This window comes from Phocoena sinus, chromosome 11 (genome assembly GCF_008692025.1).
Source record: "Phocoena sinus isolate mPhoSin1 chromosome 11, mPhoSin1.pri, whole genome shotgun sequence".
Lineage (NCBI taxonomy): Eukaryota > Metazoa > Chordata > Mammalia > Artiodactyla > Phocoenidae > Phocoena > Phocoena sinus.
The window spans coordinates 37,659,872-37,678,771 of record NC_045773.1 but is presented as its reverse complement, the minus strand read 5'-3'; the positions used below and the strand labels follow the sequence as shown (position 1 = coordinate 37,678,771).

General features: G+C 37.1%; 1 protein-coding gene across 7 annotated transcripts in view; it reads left to right on the top strand.

The window, feature by feature from the left end:
- DOCK3 (dedicator of cytokinesis 3) overlaps positions 1 to 18,900 on the top strand; it is a 421,452-nt gene that overhangs the window by 93,813 nt on the left and 308,739 nt on the right. For all 7 annotated transcript variants that reach the window (XM_032648825.1, XM_032648824.1, XM_032648821.1 and 4 more), the window contains exon 4: positions 16,658 to 16,713. In XM_032648825.1, the coding sequence (XP_032504716.1) occupies positions 16,658 to 16,713 (56 nt within the window). The remainder of the gene's footprint in view (positions 1 to 16,657; positions 16,714 to 18,900) is intronic.

The following is an 18,900-nucleotide window of genomic DNA, read 5'->3' as shown; positions in this document are numbered from 1 at the left end:
CATTTTTTACAGACCTAGAACCGATAAATTGAAACTTTATATGGAAACACAAAAGACCCTGAATAGCCAAAACAATGTCGAAAAAGAAGAATAGAGCTGGAGGGATCATGGTCCCTGACTTAAGTCTATACTACAAAGCTGCAGTAATCAAAATAATATGGTACTGGCACAAAAACAGACACATAGATCAGTGGAACAGAGTAGAGAGCCCAGAAGTAAACCCACACACTTACACGGTCAGTTAATCTATGATAAAGAAGGCAAGAGTATACAATGGAGAGAAAACAGTCTCTTCAGTAATTGGTGCAGAGAAAACTGGACAGCTCCATGTAAAAAATGAAATAACGTTCTCTAACATCATATACAAAAATAAACTCAAAATGGATTAAATGTTAGACTGGATACTATTAAAACTCCTAGAGGAAAACATAGGCAGAACACTCTTTGACATACATTGCAGCAATATTTTTTTGGATCTGTCTCCTAAAACAAAGGAAACAAAAACAAAAATAGACAAATGGGAACTAATTAAACTTCAAAGCTTTTGCACAGCAAAGGAAACCATCAACAAAATGAAGATATCTTACTGAATGGCAGAAGATATTTGCAAGTGATATGACTGATAAGGGGTTAATATTTAACATATATAAATAGCTCATACAACTCAACATTAAAAAAGAAGTCCAATTAAAAAATTGGCAGAAGAACTGAATAGACGTTTTTCCAAAGAGGAAATGCAGATGGCCAGCAGGCACAACATCACTAATAATCAGGGAAATGTTGAGTTTGTCAGATGGTTTTTCCTCATTTATTGAGATGATCATATGATTTTATCCTTCATTTTGTTAAACTGGTGTATCCTACTTATTGATTTGCATATGTGGAACTATCATTGCATTTGACTGATAAATCCAACTTAATAACAGTGTATGATTCTTTGAATGTCACATTGAAATTTATTTGTTTATATTTTGTTGAGAATTTTTTTGCATCTATGTTCATCAGAATATTGACCTGTAATTTTCTTTTCTTGTGGTGTCCTTGTCCGGTTTTGATATCAAGGTAATGCTGGCTTTGTAAAATGAGTTGGAATTGTACCCTTTTATTAAGTTATTTTGGATGACTCTGAGAAGAATTGGTATTAATTCTTCTTTAAATCTTTGTAGAACTCACCAGTAAAACCATCTGGTACTGGACTTTTCTTTGTTGAGAGGTTTTAAATTACTGATTCACTCTCCTTATTTGTCATTGATTTGTTCAGATTTTTTCTGTCTTCATGATTCAGTCTTGGTAGGGTGTATATTTCTAGGAATTTATCCATTTCTTCTAGGTCATCCAGTTTGTGGATGTATGATTGTTCATAGTAGTCTCTTACAATCCTTTGTATTTTTGTTGTATCAGTTGTAGTGTCTCCTCTTTTATTTTCAATTTTATTTATTTGATTCTTTTCTCTTTTTCTTTGTCTAGTTAAAGGTTTTTCAATTTTTTCAAAAAGCTAGGTCTTAATTTCTTTGATCTTTTCTGTTGTTTTAAGTTTATTTTATGTTTATTTTTATTATCATTTATTCTCCTCTGATCTTTTTTCCTAGCTTTGGGCTTAATTGGTTCTTTTTTTTTTTATTTCCTTGAGATATAAAGTTAGGTTGTTTTTTGAGGTTTTTCTTTTTTTCTTAATGTAGGCATTTATCACTGTAAACTTTCATCTTAGAAATGCTTTTCATGCATCCCATAAATTTTCATATGTTGTGTTTCCACTTTTACTTGTGTAAAGTTATTTTTTGATTTCTCTTTTTTTCCACATTCTCAAAAATATTTAATGATACAGAAATTCACATTAAGTGAAAAGAGCTGGATAGAAACCATACATACAGTTGGACACCTGTTTTAAAAAACACACACAAACACACATGTGCATTTTAGAAAAATACAGCATCACAGCATCAACAGTGATTACATGGTGGTGGACTTCAGGATCGTTTCCTACATGGTTGAACTGGTCACACAATTTTAAAAGCAGTAAGTGGGGTTTACAAAAAACTCCCAGGAGCAGGTGATCGGTGGAAGCCCTGGGACCTACGTCTCTGGAGCCCTGAGCAGGACGGGCAGCAGGAAGAACGATGTTAAGGTAAACCTGCCTGGGGGCTGCTGGGTAAGATGGTTTCAGATGCAAACAGTTAGTTTCTGCTTTGTCCCAATGTGACTGTGAGGAATACAGTCTTGGTCCTGCCTTCTGAATTTACAACCCAACCAGAGACAGGCCACATGTTAAGAGTTACTGCTACGCCTGCCATAGACATGTCTGTTGCCCTCCTCATGCATGGACCCTGAGGGAAGTGCTATCTGCCCATCTTAGAGGACACAGGCTGATTTCTCTTTTGATTCCTGCTTTGATACATTGGTTTTTCAGGATGGTGTGGTTTCATTTCTACCTATTTGTTTATATTCCAGTTTTCTTCCTGTTAATTTATTTCTAGTTTCATATTATTGTTGTTAGAAAAGATATAATTTCAGTTTCTTGAGTTTGTTAAGACTTGAGCTTGCTTTGTGTCCTAACATGTTATCTCTCCTGGAGAATATTCCATGTGTGTAGGAGATGAATGCTGCTGTTGAATAGAATGTTCTGTGTATTTCTGATCATTTGGTTTAAAGTATAATTTAAGTCTGATGATTTCTTACTGATTTCCTGGTTTTAAAGTCCATCTGTTGTTGAAAGTGTGTATTGAAATCCCTTACTGTTTTTATATTGTTGTCTATTTCTCCCTTCAGCTCTGTTAGTATTTAATATATTTAGGTGCTCTGTTGTTTGGTGCATATGTATTTACAGTTTTTATATTCTCATGATGAATTAACGCCTTGGTCATTAAATAATCATTCTTTATGCTGTCTGGTTTTTGACTTGAAGTCTATTTTGTGTGATATAGGTATAGCTACCCCTGCTCTCTTTTGATTTACATTTGCATGGAATATCATTTTCTATTTCTTCATTTTGAGCCTATGTTTATTCTTAATGGTGAGTTGAATTTCTTGTAGGCAGCATATAGGTGGGTTATATTTTTGAATTCTTTCAGTGACTGTATGCCTTTTGATTGGTGAAGTTAATTCACTTACTAATGTCATCCTTTTGTGTATTACTGCAGATTTTTCTTTATGGTTACCATGAAGTTTACATAAGATGTCTTACAACAGTCTGTTTTATTACACTGATAACATCTTAATGTCAAACTCATATAAAAACTCTCCCCTTTTATTCCTCTTTTCCACATTTTATATTTATGTCACAATCTACATCTTCTTATGTATCTATTGACAAATTGTTGTAGGTATAGTTATTTTAAATTCTTTTGTCTTTTAACCTTTATAGTAAATTGATTAATTTAATTTTATTTTTGGCTGCATTGGGTCTTTGTTGCTGCACAGAGGCTTTTCTCTGGTTGCGGTGAGTGGGGACTACTCTTTGTTGCGGTGCGCAGGCTTCTCACTGTGGTGGCTTCTCTTGTTGTGGAGCACAGGCTCTAGGTACGGGGGCTTCAGTAGTTGTGGCTCGCAGGCTCTAGAGCGCAGGCTCAGTAGTTGTGGCGCATGGGCTTAGTTGCTCCACGGCATGTGGAATCTTCCCGGACCAGGGCTCTAACCTATATCCCCTGCATTCATAGGCGGATTCTTAACCACTGCGCCACCAGGGAAGCCCCCTAGTTAATTGATTAATGTGTTGCCATATTACAGTATTAGAGTATTCTGAATTTAACTATATAGTTATCTTTATCACTGTGTTTTGTATTTTCACATGCTTTGGTGTTACTAATTATGTCCTTTCATTTCAGATGAAGAATTCCTTTCATCATTTCTTATAAGGCAGGTTTAGTGGTGATGAACTCTTTCAGTTTTTGTCTTGGAAAGTCATTTCTCCAATCTTGAAAGACATCTTTGCCAGTATTTTTAGTTGGCAATTTTTTGCTTTCAGTACTTTGAATGTATTATTCCACTGTTTCCTTGCCTGGCATATCTGCTGAGTACTACTGATAGCCTTATTGGGTTTACCTGATAAGTTACAAACCTTTTTTTCTCTTGCTGCTTTTGAAATTCTCTTTGTCTTGGATTTGAGTCAGTTTTATTATAATGTGTCTTGGAATTGACCTTTTTGGGTTGAATGTTGTTGGAGACCTAGCTTCATGAACTTGGATGTCCAAATCTCCCAAGATTTGGGAAGTTCTCAGCCCTTATTTCTTTAAATAAGTCCTCTAACCCTTCTCCCTCCGTTGTCTTTCTGGAACTGCAATACTACATAGACTGTTTCCCCTTATGGTATTCTGTAATTCATATGGACTTTTTTTGCTCTTTAAAAATTTTTTCTTTTGTTCTCTTCTGACTGGATGACCTCAAGGTTCCTGTGTTCAGTCTCACTAAGTTTTTCTTCTTTTTGATCAAGTCTGCTCTTGACATTCTCTGTTGCAGTTTTCATTAAATTCATTGTAATCTTCAGTTCCAGAATTTTTATTTGGTTCTTTTTTTATGATTTCTGTACATCTTTTAAACTTCTTATTTGTGTATTGTTTCCTTGATTTCATTGAATGATCTTTCTGTGTTTTCTTGTAGTTTGTTGAGCTTTCTTTTTTTTTTTTTTTAACATCTGTATTGGAGTAGAGTTGCTTTACAATGGTGTGTTAGTTTCTGCTTTATAACAAAGTGAATCACTTTTACATATACATATGTTCCCATATCTCTTCCCTCTTGCGTCTCCCTCCCTTGTTGAGCTTTCTTAAAACAACTATTTTGACTTTTTTTATTGGACACATCACAGATTCATTTCTTTGGAGTTGGTTACTGGAAAGTTGTTGTGTCCCCTTTTTATCGTATCATGTTTGCTTTATTTTTCATGTTCCTTGTAGTCTTGCTTTGCTGTCTTTCCATTTGAAGAAGCAGTCACCTCCTCCGTTTTTACTGACTGTCTTCGGTAGAGAAGTATCTTCTGTCAGCCCTGCTGGTTATTCTGAGGCTTTCTTAGACCTTTGCTATGTATGCACCTACTCCACACTTCTTGTTCTCTTTTTTGGGGTGGAATTTCTAAGATTGTATGCTTTTTCTCAATCCTGCAAAGTTAGGCTGGTTGCTGCCAGTCTCTTGTTTACTTCACCTAGGGTGGTGCTGCATGCTTAAGTTTATGTGCTTTCTCCCAATTCTGCAGAATTGAATGGCTTTCTGCATGTGCTTAGTAGCCATGTACAAAGGCTTGCACTCATTACCACCCTTGGTGGTGTGCACAGGGAACTGGCCACAGAGTTAGGGAGTGTGATGGAGTGTGCAGAGCATTGGGGATGCTCATGGGCCAGTTGGGAAGATCTGCAGGTGTGAGGCATCTCCATTGGCTCATGGACAGGCTTCCTGATGGAGTCCATGAAGTAGTTAGTAGGATCCATGTCCCTTTGATGCCCTTTGATTCCTGGTTCTTGGTATGATGAGTGATTTTCAACTGAAGCCTGGACCTTTGGGTATTATGAGACTCTGTATTTTATTTAAACCTTCAATTTTACCTGGCTTTTTGTGACAGTGCTTCTGCAGAGGGAAGAGGGGTTTTACCTCATTACTGCCAAGGGGGTTTGAATCCCATGTTTCCCACTCAGCCTCTATTGACACCAAAGGGTGAAGGCTCCTTGTTTTTCCTTGTGTGGGAATTCCAGCTTCCTACTAGTGTTCCACTGATGATTCACTGGTTGGAAGGCATTGTAGTACTTCCTTACTGCTCCCCATGTGGCCTTCAATGACACCAGGAGGAGGGTGGTGGTCTTGTTATTTCTGAGTGATGGTGAAAGTTTCAGCTCTCCCCTTGGCCTCTTCTTATACCAGCACAGCAGGGTGATGTAGGGAATCTCATTAATACTTGTTAGGGGTGGAAGTTCAGGTGCCCCCTGAACAGTAGTCTCCACTGCCAGAGTGCTGGTGGCTTATTATTGCCTACTGGCATAGAAGGTCTTGGCTCTCAACTTGGTTTTCTCTGATACTGTACCAGTTTGGGTGCCTCATTACAGCCTGATGAGGGTCAAAGTTCAGTCCCTCCAATTGACCTTGCTTGTGTGGGTGGGAGTTGGGCCATTGCTTTTTTTGGGTGGTATTTGGAAGCAATATAGTGGTTATTATTGAAAAGTTTTTTGTTTTGATAAGTGGATCCTTTCCTGGTTCTTAAACTAGAAAGAACAGGGTTTTTTAGGGTCTTTTTCTGTTTGTGCCTTTTGGTGTTTCCAGGTCTCCAGCTTTTTTAGCTTCAAGTAGTGGATACATAAGGTAAAAGAAAATCTAGAGAGTTCACCACTGTGCTATTTCTTGCATCTCAACCCCAGTTGGTTTGCCTTCTTCTCTTCACCTTTCAGAGTCTTCCAGTTTTCAAAAATACTTTTATGTCCATATATATATATATATATATGACACACATGTTATATATATGACATATGATGTGTATTTTTATGTATATTTTGTGTATCCATATGCATGTTATATATATATATATATATATAATATCCAGAGTTTTACATTGTACTTAGCAGGAGGAATAGTGAAAAATATGTCTTCTTCCATCTTCTTAGAAGTATATGCTAATTCTGTGTGTTTTAAACTTTTTACTATTAATTCTTCCCTTACAGATAACCAGTTGTCATCATTTAGGTTTGGTTATATGTGGTTGTGTGTTTTATCCTATTTTCAATCCCATATTTTCACATATTAGATTTCTCTGTTGGCATAGGTTATAGTTTATTATGAGCCAATATATAAAATACATTACTGGTGGCCTTGATGTCCATGGTAACCACAAAGCAAAAATCTACAGTAGATTCACAAAAGATAAAGTTATGGGAATCAAAGCATACCACAGTGGAAGAATCATCAATTCACAAAGGAAGGCAGCAAGAAAGGAAGAAAGGAATAAGGGAACCATAAAACAGCCAGAAACAATTAATAAGATGGCATTAGTAAGTCTTTACCTATCAGTAATTACTCTAAATGTAAATGGATTGATGTATTAAAAAAAAAACAGGACCCAGCTACATGCTGCCTACAAGAGACTTACTTCAGCTTTAAGGACACATGTAGCTTGAAAGTTTAGGTATGGAAAAAGTTATTTCATGCAAGGGGAAACTAATAGAGAGCCCAGGGAGCTATACTTATATCAGATAAATAGACTTTAAGCCAAAAATTAACTAGAGACAAAGAAAGTCATTACATAATGATAAAGGGGTCAATTTATCAAGAAGTTATAACAGTCTTAAATATATGTTCACCCAAAATGGAGCCCCTAAATATAGTAAGCAAATACTAATAGATTTGAAGGGAGAAATAGATAACAATACAATAATAATAGGAGCCTTGAGTACCCCATTTTCAGCACTGGATAGATCATCCAGACAGAAAATCAACAAGGAAATGTTGGACTTGAACTATATTTTAGACCAAATATAACTAAGAGACATACATAGAATATTCAATCCATCAGCAGCAGAGTACATGTTCTTCTCAATTGTAAATGGAACATTCTTTAGAATAGGTCATATAACAAGGCTTTAGCAAATTTGAGAAGATTGAAATCATACCATGTATCTTTTCTGACCACAGTGGTATGAAACTAGAAATCAGTAACAGCAAGAAAACTGGAAAATTCACAAATATATGAAAATTAACACATTCTGAACAACCAGTGGACCAGAGGAGAGATTAAAAAGAAATCTCGACACAAGTGAAAACAGAAACACAGTATGCCAAAACCTGTGGGATACTGCAAAAGCAGTTTGAAGAGGGAAGTTTATAGTGATAAATGCCTACAGTAAGAAAAAAAAAAAAAGATGTTAAATAAACAACCTTACTTTACATCTGAAGAAACTAGAAGAAAGAAGAAGAAACTATGCCCAAATTTAGCAGAATCAAGGAAATAACAAAGATCAGGGTGAAAATAAATGAAAAAGAGACCAAAAAACAAGAGAAAAGGTTAATGTAACTAAGAGCTGGTTCTTTTAAAAGATAAACAAAATTGACTGAGGAAAAAAAAGACTCAAAATGAGAAATGAAAGAAGAGACATTGAAAATGATACCACAGAAATACAGAGGATTATAAGAGACTACTATGACAATTGTATGCTAACAAATTGGACCATCTAGAAGAAATGGATAAATTCCTAGAAAGTTACAACCTATCCAGAATGAATCACGAGGAAATAGAACATCTGAATAGTCCAATAATCAGTAAGGAGATTGAATCAGTAATAAAAAACCTCCCAATGAAGAAAAGTTCAGGGCCAGATGACTTCACTGGTGAATTCTACTAAACTTTAAAGAAGAATTAACACCAGTCCTTCTCAAACTATTCCAAAAATTGAAGAGGAGGGAACACTTTCAGATTCATTTCATGAGGCTAGCATTACTCTGATACCAAAGCCACATAAGGACAGTGTAGGAAAAGAAAAATACGTGTCATTACTCCTGATGAATATAGATGCAAAAACTCTCAACAAAATATTAGCAGTTTTAATAGCATATGAAAAGGGTCATACACCATGATTAAGTGGGATTAATGCAAGGGATGCAAGGATGGTTCAACATTCACAAATCAGTGAATGTGCTATACTGCATCAATAGAATGAAAGATAAAAATCATATGATCATCTCAATATATGCAAAGTTTTTTGACAAAATACATCCTTAAATGAATAAAACTGAAAACAAATTGGGTTTAGAAGGAACACACCTCAATCTAATAAAGGCCATATGTGATAAGCCCACAGCTAATGTCATACTCAGTGGTGAAAGTTGAAAACTTTTCCTCTAAGATGAGGAACAAGACAAGGGTGCCCACTCTCACCACGCCTATTCAACATAGTACTGGAAGTCCTAGCTAGAGCAGTCAGGTAAGAAAAGGAAATAAAAGGCATCAAAATGAGTAAAGAAGTAAAATTTTATTTGTTTGCATATGATATGATATATAGAAAATCCTAAAGATTCCCCCAAGAAACAGAACTAATCAATACATTCAGTAAAATTGCAGGATATAAAATGAACACAGAGAATTTAGTTGTGTTTTTATGCACTATCAATGAAATATCTGAAAAAGAAATAAAGGAAACAATCCCATTCACAGTAGCATCAGAATAATCAAATACTTGGGAATAAGTTTAACCAAGGAGGTGAAAGATCTGTACACTGAAAACTGTAAAATGCATTACTGTAGTCCAGCTGCTGATGGGTTTGTGTGGTATAGATTGAGTTTATTACTGATAGTGGTGTGGGCCAAAGAGTATTTAAAAAATACGCCATCTTCTGCTCACCCGCCGGGGCGGGCGGGTCTGAGAGCTGAGGCTTGGGCTTCGGTCGGAGCGCAGGGAGAGGACTGGGGTTGGCGGCGTGAATACAGCCTGCAGGGGTTAGTGCACCACGGCTAGCCGGGAGGGAGTAGGGAGTATGGGGAAAAGTCTGTACCTGCCGAAGAGGCAAGAGACTTTTTCTTCCCATTTTGTTTCCTGGTGCGCGAGGAGAGGGGATTAAGAGCACTGCTTAAAGGAGCTCCAGAGACGGGTGCGAGCCGTGGCTAAAAGTGCGGACCCCAGAGACGGGCATGAGACGCTAAGGCTGCTGCTGCCACCACTAAGAAGCCTGTGTGCGAGCACAGGTCACTATCCACACGCCTCTTCCGGGGAGCCTGTGCAGCCCGCCACTGCCAGGGTCCCGGGATCCAGGGACAACTTCCCCAGGAGAATGCACGGCGCGCCTCAGGCTGGTGCAACGTCACGCCGGCCTTTGCAGCCGCAGGATCGTCCCACACTCCGTACCCCTCCCTCCTCCCCCCCGCCACCCCCGGCCTGAGTGAGCCAGAGTCCCCGAAGCACCTGCTCCCGTAACCCCGTCCTGTCTGAGCGAAGAACAGACACCCTCCGGCGACCTACACGCAAAGGTGGGGCCAAATCCAAAGCTGAGCCCCGGGAGCTGTGAGAACAAAGAAGAGAAAGGGAAATCTCTCCTAGCAGCCTCAGAAGCAGCAGATTAAAGCTCCACAATCAAGTTGATGTACCCTGCATCTGCGGAATACATGAATAGACAATGAATCATCCCAAATTGAGGAGGTGGACTTTGAGAGCAAGATTTATGATTTTTTCCCCTTTTCCTCTTTTTGTGAGTGTGTATGTGTATGCTTCTGTGTGAGATTTTGTCTGTATAGCTTTGCTTCCACCATTGTCCTAGGGTTCTATCTGTCCATTTTTTTTTCTTTAAAAATTTTTTTTTCTTAATAATTATTTTTTATTTTAATAACTTTATTTTATCTTACTTTATTTTATCTTCTTTCCTTCCTTCCCTCTTTCTTTCCTCCCTCCCTCCTTCCCTCCCTCCTTTCTTTCTTTCTTTCTTTTTTTCTTTCTTCTTTTTCTCCCTTTTATTCTGAGCCGTGTGGATGAACGGCTCTTGATGCTGCAGCGAGGAGTCAGTGCTGTGCCTCTGAGGTGGGAGAGCCAACTTCAGGACACTGGTCCACAAGAGACCTCCCAGCTCCACATAAGATCAAATGGCGAAAATCTCCCAGAGATCTCCATCTCAACACCAGCACCCAGCTTCACTCACCGACCAGCAAGCTACAGTGCTGGACACCCTACGCCAAACAACTAGCAAGACAGGAACATAACCCCACCCATTAGCAGAGAGGCTGCCTAAGATCATAATAAGTCCACAGACACCCCAAAACACACCACCAGATGTGGACCTGCCCACCAGAAAGACAAGATCCAGCCTTATCCACCAGAAGACAGGCATTAGTCCCCTCCACCAGGAAGCCTACACAATCCACTGAACCAACTTTAGCCACTGGGGACAGACACCAAAAACAATGGGAACTACGAACCTGCAGTCTGCAAAAAGGAGACCCCAAACACAGTAAGATAGGCAAAATGAGAAGACAGAAAAACACACAGCAGATGAAGGAGCAAGATAAAAACCCACCAGACCTAACAAATGAAGAGGAAGTAGGCAGTCTACCTGAAAAAGAATTCGGAATAATGATAATAAAGATGATCCAAAATCTTAGAAATAGAATAGACAAAATGCAAGAAACATTTAACAAGGACCTAGAAGAACTAAAGATGAAACAAGCAATGATGAACAACACAATAAATGAAATTAAAAATACTCTAGATGGGATCAATAGCAGAATAACTGAGGCAGAAGAACGGATAAGTGACCTAGAAGATAAAATAGTGGAAATAACTACTGCAGAGCAGAATAAAGGAAAAAGAATGAAAAGAACTGGGGACAGTCTTAGAGACCTCTGGGACAACATTAAATGCACCAACATTCGAATTATAGGGGTTCCAGAAGAAGAGAAAAAGAAAGGGACTGAGAAAATATTTGAAGAGATTATAGTTGAAAACTTCCCTAATATGGAAAAGGAAATAGTTAATCAAGTCCAGGAAGCACAGAGAGTCCCATACAGGATAAATCCAAAGAGAAATATGCCGACACATATTAATCAAACTGTCAAAAATTAAATACAAAGAAAACATATTAAAAGCAGCAAGGGAAAAACAATAAATAACACACAAGGGAATCCCCATAAGGTTAACAGCTGATCTTTCAGCAGAAACTCTGCAGGCCAGAAGGGAGTGGCAGGACATATTTAAAGTGATGAAGGAGAAAAACCTGCAACCAAGATTACTCTACCCAGCAAGGATCTCATTCAGATTTGATGGAGAAATTAAAACCTTTATGGACAAGCAAAAGCTGAGAGAGTTCAGCACCACCAAATCAGCTTTACAACAAATGCTAAAGGAACTTCTCTAGGCAAGAAACACGGGAGAAGGAAAAGACCTACAATAACGAACCCAAAACAATTAAGAAAATGGGAATAGGAACATACATATCGATAATTACCTTAAATGTAAACGGACTAAATGCTCCCACCAAAAGACACAGATTGGCTGAATGGATACAAAAACAAGACCCATATATATGCTGTCTACAAGAGACCCACTTCAGACCTAGAGACGCATACAGACTGAAAGTAAGGGGATGGAAAAAGATACTCCATGCAAATGGAAACCAAAAAAAAGCTGGAGTAGCAATTCTCATATCAGACAAAATAGTATTTAAAATAAAGACTATTAGAAGAGACAAAGAAGGACACTACATAATGATCAAGGGATCGATCCAAGAAGAAGATATAACAATTGTAAATATTTATGCACCCAGCATAGGAGCACCTCAATACATAAGGCAAATACTAACAGCCATAAAAGGGGAAATCGACAGTAGCACATTCATAGTAGGGAACTTTAACACCCCACTTTCGCCAATGGACAGATCATCCAAAATGAAAATAAATAAGGAAACACAAGCTTTAAATGATACATTAAACAAGATGGACTTAATTGATATTTATAGGACATTCCATCCAAAACCAACAGAATACACATTTTTCTCAAGTGCTCATGGAACATTCTCCAGGATAGATCATATCTTGGGTCACAAATCAAGCTGTGGTAAATTTAAGAAAATTGATATTATATCAAGTATCTTTTCCGACCACAACACCATGAGACTAGATATCAATTACAGGAAAAGATCTGTAAAAATTACAAACACATGGAAGCTAAACAATACAGTACTTAATAGCAAAGTGATCACTGAAGAAATCGAAGAGGAAATAAAAAAATACCTAGAAACAAATGACAATGGAGACACGATGACCCAAAACCTATGGGATGCAGCAAAAGCAGTTCTAAGAGGGAAGTTTATAGCAATACAATCTTACCTTAAGAAACAGGAAACATCTCGAATAAACAACCTAACCTTGCACCTAAAGCAATTAGAGAAAGAAGAACAAAAGAACCCCAAAGTTAGCAGAAGGAAAGAAATCATAAAAACCAGATCAGAAATAAATGAAAAAGAAATGAAGGAAATGATAACAAAGATCAATAAAACTAAAAGCTGGTTCTTTGAGAAGATAAGCAAAATTGATAAACCATTAGTCAGACTCATCAAGAAAAAAAGGGAGAAGACTCAAATCAATAGAATTAGAAATGAAAAAGGAGAAGTAACAACTGACACTGCAGAAATACAAAAGATCATGAGAGATTACTACAGTCAACTCTATGCCAATAAAATGGACAACCTGGAAGAAATGGAAAAATTCTTAGAAATGCACAACCTGCCAAGACTGAACCAGGAAGAAATAAAAAAATATGAACAGACCAATCACAAGCACTGAAATTGAAACTGTGATTAAAAATCTTCCAACAAACAAAAGCCCAGGACCAGATGGCTTCACAGGCGAATTCTATCAAACATTTAGAGAAGAGCTAACACCTATCGTTCTCAAACTCTTCCAAAATATAGCAGAGGGAGGAACACTCCCAAACTCGTTCTACACGGCCACCATCACCCTGATACCAAACCAGACAAGAATGTCAGAAAGAAAGAAAGCTACAGGCCAATGTCACTGTTGAACATAGATGCAAAAATCCTCAACAAAATACTAGCAAACAGAATCCAACAGCACATTAAACGGATCATACACCATGAGCAAGTGGGGTTTATTACAGGAATGCAAGGATTCTTCAGTATATGCAAATCAATCAACGTGATACACCATATTAACAAATTGAAGGAGATAAACCATATGATCATCTCAACAGATGCAGAAAAAGCTTTCGAGAAAATTCAACACCCATTTATGATAAAAACCCTGCAGAAAGTAGGCATAGAGGGAACTTTCCTCAACATAATAAAGGCCATATATGACAAACCCACAGCCACCATCGTCCTTAATGGTGAAAAACTGAAACCATTTCCACTAAGATCAGGAACAAGACAAGGTTGCCCACTCTCACCACTCTTATTCAACATAGTTTTGGAAGTTTTAGCCACAGCAATCATAGAAGAAAAGGAAATAAAAGGAATCCAAACCAGAAAAGAAGAAGTAAAGCTGTCACTGTTTGCAGATGACATGATACTATACATAGGGAATCCTAAAGATGCAACCAGAAAATTACTAGAGCTAATCAATGAATTTGGTAAAGTAGCAGGATACAAAATTAATGCATAGAAATCTCTAGCATTCTTATACACTAATGATGAAAAATCTGAATGTGAAATTAAGAAAACACTCCCATTTACCATTTCAACAAAAAGAATAAAATATCTAGGAACAAACCTACCTAAGGAGACAAAAGACCTGTATGCAGAAAATTATAAGGCACTGATGAAAGAACTTAAAGATGATACAAACAGATGGAGAGATATACCATGTTCTTGGATTGGAAGAATCAACATTGTGAAAATGATTCTACTACCCAAAGCAATCTACAGATTCAATGCAATCCCTATCAAACTACCACTGGCATTTTTCACAGAACTAGAACAAAAAATTTCACAATTTGTATGGAAACACAAAAGACCCCGAATAGCCAAGGCCATCTTGAGAAAGAAAAACGGAGCTGGAGGAATCAGACTCCCTGACTTCAGACTGTACTACAAAGCTACAGTAATCATGACAGTATGGAACTGGCACAAAAACAGAAATATAGATCAATGGAACAGGATAGAAAGCCCAGAGATAAACCCATGCACGTATGGTCACCTTATCTTTGATAAAGGAGGTAGGAATGTACAGTGGAGAAAGGACAGCCTCTTCAATAAGTGGTGCTGGGTAAACTGGACAGCTACATGTAAAAGTATGAGATTAGATCCCTCCGTAACACCATACACAAAAATAAGCTCAGAATGGATTAAAGACCTAAATGTAAGGCCAGAAACGATCAAACTCTTAGAGGAAAACATAGGCAGAACACTCTATGACATAAATCACAGCAAGATCCTTTTTGACCCACGTCCTAGAGAAATCGAAATAAAAACAGAAGTAAACAAATGGGACCTAATGAAACTTCAAAGCTTTTGCACAGCAAAGGAAACCATAAAGAAGACCAAAGGACAACCCTCAGAATGGGAGAAAATGTTTGTGAATGAATCAATGGACAAAGGATTAATCTCCAAAATTTATAAGCAGCTCATTCAGCTCAATAACAAAAAAACAAACAACCCAATCCAAAAATGGGCAGAAGACCTAAATAGACATTTCTCCAAAGAAGATATACAGACTGCCAACAAACACATGAAAGAATGCTCAACGTGATTAGTCATTAGAGAAATGCAAATCAGAACTACAATGAGATATCATCTCATACCAGTCAGAATGGCCATCATCAAAACATCTAGAAACAATAAATGCTGGAGAGTGTATGTAGAAAAGGGAACACTCTTGCACTGCTGGTGGGAATGTGAATTGGTACAGCCACTATGGAGAACAGTATGGAGGTTCCTTAAAAAACTAAAAATAGAACTACCGTATGACCCAGCAATCCCACTACTGGGTATATACCCTGAGAAAACCATAATTCAAAAAGAGTCATGTACCAAAATTTTCATTGTGGCTCTATTTACAATAGCCCGGAGATGGAAACAACCTAAGTGTCCATCATCGGATGAATGGATAAAGAAGATGTGGCACATATATACAATGGAATATTACTCAGCCATAAAAAGAAATGAAATTGAGCTATTTGTAATGAGGTGGATGGACCTGGAGTCTGTCATACAGACCGAAGTAAGTCAGAATGAGAGACAGGTACCCTATGCTAACACATATATATGGAATTTAAGAAAAAAAAATGTCATGAAGAACCTAGGGGTAAGACAGGAATAAAGACACAGACCTACTAGAGAATGGACTTGAGGCTATGGTGAGGGGGAAGGGTAAGCTGTGATGAGGTGAGAGAGTGGCATGGACATATATACACTACCAAGCTAGTGGGAGGCAGCCGCATAGCACAGGGAGATCAGCTTGGTGCTTTGTGACCACCTGGAGGGGTGGGATAGGGAGGATGGGAGGGAGGGAGATGCAAGAGGGAGGAGATATGGGAACGTATGTATATGTATAAGTGATTCACTTTGTTATAAAGTAGAAACTAACACACACACAAAAAAAAGAAATAGAAAAATAAAAAATAGGCCATCTGTGTTTTATTTCAAGGGAGTTTTATACACCAGGAAAAAGAGTGAAACATTGATTGGAAAACTTATTTGTTTTCTAAAACAATACATTTTTTATCCCTTAGGAACTGAAATCAAATTATGGCAGATACCAAAGTGGAAGCCATTTGGAAAGAGTAAAAGAAGAAATATTTATAAAAGCTCCCAGATTGATTTATTCTTGTGAATACAAATGTTACCCAGAATGTGAGGATTCTTTCTCTAGCTCAGAGCTGGATAATCTGTAAATTGTTTGTTAGATGATGATGTCGTTTTGTAGATACATGTCAAGCTCTGTACGTTAAGTCTATATCCTAAGAGTGATTTGATGAATATTTCTAAAACTTAAAGAAAATTGATTTTTGGTGGTTGCTTAACATCACAGTTGTTGTTTCCCTGAGGATAGTCTCTGATTGCAAATGACAGTGAAATTCCTGTTGAATATAGTTTGTGCAACTTTGTATTCTTAATATGTGAAGTGGTTGCTACATTAAAAGATGTACTGTGTTGTTGATAGAGTAGTTCCATGCTGAAATCTGGCTGCTATTTTAGTCTATATGAGATGTTAATCACAAATTACTTTTTCTAATGGAAAACCTTTTCTCTTTTACAGGGGATCTTTCCTGCAAATTACATTCATTTGAAAAAAGCAATTGTCAGTAATAGGGGGTGAGTAGTTGGCTTTACTAAATTTATTTATAATTTTTATTGGTTGCAGAGGAAGGCTGTTTTCTTTTTGGTTCATAGTATAAAATATGTTATTGGCATGTTTTCCTGCAAAAAATATACCTGTTTTATCATGTATAATTCTGAGGACATAATTTTATCTTAAAATACTGACAACTTTAACCTCTTTTCCTGTATACTGGAAAGGTAATTTGTTACAAATTTTATAAAACAATTATGCATGCAGCATGTTTTTTAAAAATGATGTACTATTTTGAGAATAGTCCTTGATGAGAGGTTAGGAGTTAGTGATAAATCTGTCATTTTGTTTCTGTATGTGAAAGTGAGGGAGACTTTTAAAATCTTTTCTTTCTGCAAATAGAAATTGAAAAAACTAAGGTTAAAAGGACAGTGTAGAAAACAGGTATGTAGTTTGGTCACAAATTTGTGAAACATAAGCAATTTCTGAATAGAGAGGCGAATTGTAAATATATCAAAATGTTAACATTTATTGTTTTTGCATGTTCAGATTTTGGGTGATTTTAAAAAATTCTTTACTGTTATGTCTTATTTTTAAAAGTAATAGGTATTATTATTAGATTGTGATTTTTTATTTTAAAATTCATCATTTTAAAATATAAAATTTAAGATACTGTCTAACTATGTAGCTTTTGGTACTAGAAATTATGTTTTTGACCAGAGGTTGAGTTAGCATCAGAGTATCCTTCTGGTAAGTTAGGGTTTAGTCAGGAAAAGAGAAACTTATGAGTCACTTTATGAAATAGAATCTAATATAGGGAATTTTAGACACATATTTGAAGAGTGAAAGAAAAAAAGGAGGAAATACTGATATAACCCAGAATAATCACTGCATTAAAGCATTCTATACTCTAATGTCTGGGAATACAAAAGATAATAGGTTGGGGATACTGGAACCCAGGAACTGCTCCATATTTTAGTATATACATCTTAAGAAAAAGTACATTCTCTAACATAATCACAGTATAATTATTACACTCAGGAAATGTAACATTGATATAATAGTACTATAAAATATATAGTCCATATTCAGATGTCTCCCTAATTGTCCCATGAATGTCCTTTCTAGCTGTTTTCGTTTGGTTGGTTTTTTGGGGGTCGGGAGTGTGTGGTCCAGGATCCAATCAAGAATTAAATATTACATTTTATCATTGTCATGTCATAATCTCTTTTAATTTAGAACAGTTCTCCAGCCTTGGTGTTCTTTTTTCTTTTCAAGGCATTGACTTTGTTGAAATGCCCAGGCCAGTTGTTTTGTAAAATGTCCCTCAATTTGTTTTTTCTTTTTTTTTTTTTTAAACATCTTTATTGGGGTATAATTGCTTTACAATGGTGTGTTAGTTTCTGCTTTATAACAAAGTGAATCAGCTATACATATACATATGTTCCCATATGTCTTCCCTCTTGCGTCTCCCTCCCTCCCACTCTCCCCATCCCACCCCTCCAGGCTGTCACAAAGCACCGAGCTAATATCCCTGTGCCTTGCGGCTGCTTCCCCCCAGCTATCTACCTTACTACGTTTGTTAGTGTGTATATGTCCATGACTCTCTCTCGCCCTGTCAAAACTCACCCTTCCCCCTCCCCATATCCTCAAGTCCGTTCTCCAGTAGGTCTGCGTCTTTATTCCTGTCTTACCCCTAGGTTCTTCATGACATTTTTTTTCCCCTTAAATTCCATATATATGTGTTAATATACGGTATTTGTCTTTTTCTTTCTGACTTACTTCACTCTGTATGACAGACTCTAGGTCTATCCATCTCATTACAAATAGCTCAATTTCATTTCTTTTTAAGGCTGAGTAATATTCCATTGTGTATATGTGCCACATCTTCTTTATCCATTCATCCGATGATGGGCGCTTAGGTTGTTTCCATCTCCGGGCTATTATAAATAGAGCTGCAATGAACATTTTGGTACATGACTCTTTTTGAATTTTGGTTTTCTCAGGGTATATGCCCAGTAGTGGGATTGCTGGGTCATATGGTAATTCTATTTGTAGTTTTTTAAGGAACCTCCATACTGTTCTCCATAGTGGCTGAACCAGTTCACATTCCCACCAGCAGTGCAAGAGTGTCCCCTTTTCTCCACACCCTCTCCAGCATTTATTGTTTCTAGATGTTTTGATGATGGCCATTCTGACTGGTGTGAGAT